The 7,583-nt window shown below is 36.6% G+C and overlaps 1 protein-coding gene across 2 annotated transcripts in view; it reads left to right on the top strand.

The window, feature by feature from the left end:
* Window positions 1–5,994: 5,994 nt before the first annotated feature.
* LOC122847252 (carbohydrate sulfotransferase 8-like) overlaps window positions 5,995–7,583 on the top strand; it is a 162,968-nt gene continuing 161,379 nt past the window's right edge. For both annotated transcript variants that reach the window (XM_044144816.1, XM_044144809.1), the window contains exon 1: window positions 5,995–6,486. In XM_044144816.1, the coding sequence (XP_044000751.1) occupies window positions 6,461–6,486 (26 nt within the window). In that variant the 5' untranslated portion in view covers window positions 5,995–6,460. The remainder of the gene's footprint in view (window positions 6,487–7,583) is intronic.

Raw genomic sequence — 7,583 nt, 5'->3', positions numbered from 1 at the left:
TTCTTTGAGATCGGCAATGTCTGAAAGGATTTGTAGTTGTCAGTAAGGAACAAACTGAAAAATATGTTTCAACCAGAGACAAAGGAACAGTCCATGTCATTGTCTTAAAAATTTTAATAATAATAACAATGAAAAATGGTTAAAGAAAGCCTTTCTGCTGGGTGTTATGAAAATAATCTGAGACAATTTATGCATATTCTGTCTTTTGACATCCATCCCCTAGGCCTTTTTTCTCTTTTCATTAAAGCTCTATTTTTCCGTCCCAATGATGCATTCATCTTTTACAGAAAATGACTGGGCAAAATGTTTTAGTTCGAATCAGTGCCAGACGAAATAGCTCATTGTGTGAGCTCTCTTTTCAAGGTTGACGAATGTGCGCTGGCTCTGAGATTTACTATATTTCATTCCAGCATAATTTGGCAAAGCAAACATGCTGAAGTGGCGCTTTGATCTCATCACAGTGGAGAGATTGACAGGACCTCAAATCACGATAGTCATGCTCAAATCAATGGTACACCCCACATTTGGATGTCGGAGGGAGCTGCTGGGTGTGTTCAGCCAGCAGGTAGACTTTCACACATGAACCAACATCCCATCTGCCCAAAGCCATTTGATATCCCTCCGAAAAAGTGGCTTCTTGTTGATGCTGTAGTTTTAATTGAATTTCCTGATCCAATAAGTTGTTTACTTTATGTAATAAAATTCAGTTTGGTTCTTTTTGTGAGGCTTGGTTGGTAGTTGGTCAGTAGGCACCCACATGCTGTAGATTTGCTAACTAACAACCTTACCAGTCAGTAATTTTATGTTTTCCAAATATATACTAGGTTTTCGTCTCAGCTTCTATTCATTTGGCAGACTAAAACACTAAATTTAGCCTTCCTGATTTCAAAATACAGCCTTTCTCAATTTTCCAAATATAGAAGCCAGAATATATTGTGTAATATTTTATATTCATGAATTTAAGAAAAATTAGAACAAGCTTCCACCGATTAACTATTAAATATTGGGGAAGGGATTGTCTTTTATACAGGGACACCTCCAGAAAGAGGTGGCAAGATGGGAGCCAGTAATAATTTTGGGTGGTCAGAGCCATTTAATAATGTATGTTACTCAGCCAAAGGGCCAACTACTGGTGCAGTAGTTAGCTCTGTTGCCCTGCAGCAAGAAGGTCCTGGGTTTAAAATATCCAAGGCTATTTTTCTGCATAGATTTTGCATATTCCTCAAAAGGTTCTCTATGGCATGGTGGTTGTAGATGGGAGCCAACAGATGCCAGCACCTCTGTAGAACAGTTCTTTTCCCCAGTTATGACCCATGTACTAAACCAATAACATTAAATCAGTTTCTTTGGATGATAAATGTGCTGTCTCAGAAAAAGTAACTAATAGGTACCTTGGACTAATATTTTTTATTTTTTTTTATCTTCACAGTTTTAATTTATCAATGAATAAAAATAAAGGTGCTGCACTTTTAGCTCAAGCTGTACTGAGATAGGATCACAGTTTTAATCTACTAGATCAGGGGTCTGCAACCTGTAGCTTCAATGCTGATGCTTTTTAAATTATTTTTTTTTTAAATATCCTGTCAGTGTGTTTGTTCCTCCCAATATTTGGCCTCTATCCAAATTTACAGAATTCATGAATTTATTAAAGAAAATGACCAGCTTTTAATTGGTTTAGCTGCATGTAATGTAGCCAGTGGTCATACTTTCCTTTCATATCCTTCCTTTATGAATGTCTGTCACTGAGTCTTGGCTCCTCAAACAGAACCAGAACCACAATAATATTGCTTCGAAGCAAATACCTATTTAATACACATTTGATTTACAACTAAGCAAAAAGTTTCTTAAATATTATATAATATGAGAAGGCAAAAAGAGACTAATGATTTGCAAAGGAATGCAAACAACTATCAAATATATTTAAAAAAATATATTTTTTCATGCCTTGCATTATAATTCCCGTATGAAGAGTTTTGGTAGAATATGAAAATCCTGCTATACAGAAATATGTATCAGAGTGAGCAGAAAACTGTATTTTCACAATTTTCAACACAAAAAAAAATAATTTCATCTTAAAAACAAGGAGCTTTTGGAACAACAAAAGAGGGAAAAACACAAACTTAATGACATCCACTGAATGCAAAACTAATTTTTAAATAGTAGGTACAATTGTAAAGTAATCAATTCATGGTGACAATTGGAGACCTAATTGAGGCAAAAAATTATACATTTTGCTCTCATTGGTCATTTCATTAGATACTCCCCATCTATTACATGCAACAGTGCTTTGTGACAGAGATTCAGCAAGATATTGGAAACATTTGGTAGAACATGTATATTCAAAGAAGGTATTACACCAGAAAGATCTTATCTTATCTTGTATATAGCTGTCAGGATTTGAATTTTCTGTAAGTTTATTTATATTTCTTTGTCAGTTGAGTCTCTATGTTGTCCTGTCTACCGCTTGATTGATCCCGGCTGTGCTTTGTTTCCCTGATTACCCTCTGTGTATTTAAATCCACCTGTGTCTCTTGTGTTCTGGTCCTCATCTTGTCTGCCATCTATTCTGCCTGTAGTCGGGTTTCTCACCAGTTACTACCAACGTCTGAGCTCCAAGCCTCTGCTCACCTGTGCTCCCTGGATTATTGTATTTATTATGATTATATCATCATTTACTCTGGATACTGGAAATAGGAAGACTATTTATGTTATGAATTAATGAATGGAGAAGGGGTATGATTATATAAGTTAAACTTCATCATACTCCTTGTCAGACTCAGTCACCGAATAAGTGGTGCAATTACATGTATTTGAGTATGTAATTTTGATAGTAAGGTATTGTATTTACATTTAGGAACATGAAAGTCTTTATTACTGTTATGTTTTGTAGGTGAAATGTCTGTCTGAAATAAATTATCATCAAATCAAATTCTCTTCATACCAGGGTCCACTTTGTCTACCTCACCGCCACAATTCATGACAATAGCAAGTGCTTATTTGAGTTAGTGTTGCTTATTTGTCATCTCTAAGCAATCAGCATTCTCCTCTCACCTAAAGATTAACATTACTGTTTTATCCACTCAACACTTTCTGCATATTTTCTCTTTTTACACCGTTGTCTCTAAACCGGGGAGAAGGTTGTGCATGAAGATCCTACTAACAGTATTTTCTGAAATATTCATATGAGCCCAACTGGCACAAGTAACAAGGGAGCATTTAAAGTTGCTTAAATCTCCTTCTCCTGATGAAAGACTTGAATCCTCTCAATGCCTAGATGTGTAGACCTGCTGCCAGAATTACACATTAAACAGTACTTAAAAAAAGTGTTTTTGTGTTGTTTCACTCTTAAATAATTTTGACTAGTAAAAAACTATAACTGTATGACAACATGAAGTAGGTTTACAGGAAAAGCAACAGATCATACCTAAAACTTAAGACATTCAAAAGGAAATGACTGGGAAATTTTGACATCTACCTATCTGAAAAGGATTGCAAAACCATTTCAAAGACTTTGGGATGTAAACAAACTCCTGCGAAAGTAATTATCACAAATGGATGAAAGCATGTAACAGAAGTTCCATGCCACCTCCCAGAAGTGGCTGATATACCACAATTACCTTATGCAGGAGGTCACAAAGTCACTGTTGACAATATCTACAACACTGTAGGTTTCTTTAGTAAGAGTGAATTTGTTTTTCAGAAGGCATCTATGGAATGCTACTTTCAACATTGCACTATTAAAAATTACACTTTTGAATATTTGCTGAGTTAATTTGGACATTTACCAATGAATGAATAACATGGTGACAATATGACTGAAAAATGAACCTCCATTGTTTTTTCTAACAATAGGCTAAGTAACCCAAATTATTGCTGTCAGTTTGTGACTGTGTAACTTTACCACATACTGGAGATTATCCTTTCTCCAGTTTGGTTTGTAATGTATGAGGTTCAAGTAGAGTCTATTAATCTCGTCTATTAAGATCAAAATACATCAATGACCAATTGCCATGTTTCTTTATGGGAGAACACAGCAAATGGTGTCTGGCAACAGTTTCTAATTCCTTTTCTAGGCCTCTGTCTAAGCTCTGCCCGGAAGAGGGCGTTTCCTGATGTGTCAGTTCCTTAAACTTACGTTTGTGCATGTGCACATATGTGAGTGCGTGTTTCCACGGGCCGGTGACAATACTCAGGCTGCAATCTATGCATCTCTATGAAGTGTGGACTCAGTCGAAGAGCACATAATGGTTTGAGTGCGCAGGTTATATACATGGAAAAGTTTGAGAATTGGGACAGTACGCCACGTGTCGTAACTTCAACATCCAAAATGGCGGGACTTGTCGGTGTTTAGCCATTTGTGCTCCTAAAAAGTACAACTACAACAACAACATATTTTAAACATGCAGTACAGGTATTTTTATTTAAAAAGTCACCACTTGAGATCTTTGACTGTTTAAATATGTTTTCTCTTTACTTGTTGAATACAGAGCAAAATTCGATGTAATAACATGTTCAGTAGAGTGAAAGAAAATTTATTTCAATACCTTACTTTTGAAAACTGTTTTTTTTTTCTTTTTTTGCGACACACATGTTGCTCTGTGAACATTGTCACATTTCCAAGGGGGCAAAAAATACACATTAAAATGTACAAATGTTGAATTTAACAGTGTGCGATTTGACTAATTAGAGATGTGATTGAATATTCAGATGTTACTCAAAAAGCACATCTCTTATGTCGGTTAAAGTTGGTTTGGTGTAAAGTGGAGCTCATGTGCTAACAAACATCAAGTTAAGGACAAACATATATAAAAAACAAAAAAAAGCCCTGATGCTACATTCTGAAAAATTAAGACTAATGGAACTAAAATGTCCTTCATAAAAGACATAATGAATCTTGTGACTTTATGGAACAAAAGCGTTACAAGAAATTCATAAGGAACACTTTGCTATGAACAAAAGGACTATTTGTCTTTTCTCTATTTCTTTTTTATCTGCTCACACCACACGACTACACATTTACATAACCATGATATATAAGACTGGCAACAGTAACACATAAATAAAAACTGATTAAGGCAGGCCAACACCGTACAGAGGGAGCAGAATGAGGAGAAAATAACAGCTGAACTCTTGCTACAATCTTTGCTCCACCAAGGTGAACTGAGTGGAGCCCAGCCTGTTTGACATTTAAACCAAAGCTCATTATTTCTCAAGGTAATGACACTAGTGTGTTAGTCGTTACCAGTCCTGGTTACCAGGACATGGTAACCGGTCGTGGTGCACAGAAGGAAAAATGAGTGAACTACATAAACTCTGACATCAATTTTCTTGTCTTCTATGAGAAGAAAAGATTTCCTTAGAAATCATGACAAGATCTCTAAAGAAAATAAGAACCAGATAGTTGTATTTTTCAGTTACGCAAAAGAACTGAAGAATTTATTTCCATAATTATCTATCGAGGTTTCCCTGTAATTACTTTCTGCAAAAGAAATTCCAAATAAATATAAATTCCTGTGCGTTTTGTGACTGAGATTTTTCACTTGCTACTTCATTAATGGTTTTGGACAGATTTTCAAACGTGAATATTGTCCAAGAAATCTAGTCATCTTTAAGATTTAATATGATCAAATTTGGTATTCTAAAGAGATGAAGAGTTAAATTATGATATTAACGATTTGATCCTCTTGTTAACTCACAATAAACCAGTAACAACAGACTTTTGTACGTCTGTAAAACATGAGGCACTTAAGTTATTGCAGTGCACATAACATTTAACTGTCGCAGAGCGCCATTGTTTCTCTCATTTGGACAAAATGCCTATCGGAACATTAATAAAACACGGAGCGCTGACTATTAGAAGAATCTTTATTAGAAGACACTCCTCCTGCTCCCGCTGCTCCGTTCCTCTACAGCCAGTCGATGTGCGGGAGGAAATTCGCAACTCCCATCTTTTTTTTTTTTTCTTTTTTTTTTCTTTTTTCTATCAGTGTCTCCATCGTCGCGAAGACAAAGAGGAGCCCTGCAAAGTGAAGATGGGCTGCCATCAGTAGCGGGAGAAGCCGCTCCTATAAAGTCACTTGTTTCTGCAAGCGTCCCCGCCCGGAGGCGAGACAGCAGGCGCCGGTCCTCGGAGACTCTCCGCGGCTTGGGATGCGCAGAGATGTGAGAGTAAAAAGAGCGAGCGAGCGAGGGATTGTGATTGGCCGCGCTCATCCTGAAAGCCACCGAGGAGCATCGGGCGAGGCATGTCAGAGAATTCACGGGGAGGCATCAAACTTGGAGAAGACGTGCGTCGACGCGTTTGCAGCAGACCGGGCTGTGTAGGTAAACTTGCACCATCTCCCGCCCCGCAAGGACCCAGCGAGGAAAGAACGCGCTTTCCGTGGTGCTGAAACGGGTGGGCTCGGCTGATCAACTAGTGAAGAAGAGGAGAGACAGTCTCACTTTGTTTCCCAGCGTCATGGTAGATGTTGGAGCTTTGATTAGGTGAGTCCAGTAATGCGCTTTGGAGTGTAAGAAACGGAGATGAACAGTTAATACGCTGTGTTAGAGTGAATGTAGGCTAAAACTATGTGATTCCGAGTGTGTCTGTTACCTATGCTTTCCCTTTATTCAAGTTTTAACCAATGGATTGACAAAGTTTCTCTCCTGAACGCTTCATAGCCTCTTCACCCACAGAAACGCAATTTGATTTTGTATCTTGCCTTTATTCATTTATTTTTTTAACTTTCCATAATTTAGAATTTATCCTTTTTGGGAAAAAAAATCTCCTTTCTTAAATATCAATGAGTCTAATTAATTGGCACAGTAAGTTTGGAGTTAATACGTTGGGGAAACTTTAAATGTTTTACTTATTGTATCCATCATTGCTGCATTAAGAACGTTATAAACAGTCAAGTGTTTTTATTTGGATCAGTAAAGGGGGAAACCCAATGCAGTGTTATTCTCTGCAGCCTAAAAACTTTATATTACTCACATCCACCTGGCACAACATTGTGTGTCTTATTGTCTCCAACTTGCAAACCGCTAGGTTAGAAAGAAATCTCAATGAGATGAAGTGGAGCAATTTGTTCCACCGTCACTAATTATAGATGCATCAATCCCTCAGGGGTAAGAGGTTGGAATTGGCAGATTTCTTGATCAGATCTGTCCGATGTTTGGTAGGTCAAAAGCTGAGAATTAAAAATTGTTGTTTTTTTTCCTATTTTGAATTATTTCCTAATGAAATAATTAAAAACTAAACACACAATACTTCAATCTCTAAACCCATCACCCAAACATATGCAACTTAAAGCAATTTTTTAGTTAATTCTGATAGCCTTTTAATTCCTTTATTTTATATTGGATTTAAAATTATAGCTAATCTGTTGTACACTTATTTTTACGTGTTACAATCCAAATTAGTAGAACAGCCCTGTGAATTTTGCAGAAGTTGAATATTGACACCTGTCTGATTTAAAGGGCATAAATTACTGTCAGTGAATCTAATGCTATTGATTTTTCTTTTTTGTTTTTTTTTTGCTCCCTTGGAATTGTGATTTAATTGGCCTTTAATTTTATAGCAGCATCAATAATTTCTCAAA

The sequence above is a fragment of the Gambusia affinis genome, linkage group LG02, assembly GCF_019740435.1.
Source record: "Gambusia affinis linkage group LG02, SWU_Gaff_1.0, whole genome shotgun sequence".
Classification (NCBI taxonomy): Eukaryota; Metazoa; Chordata; class Actinopteri; order Cyprinodontiformes; family Poeciliidae; genus Gambusia; species Gambusia affinis.
This window is presented reverse-complemented; position numbering and strand designations above follow the sequence as displayed.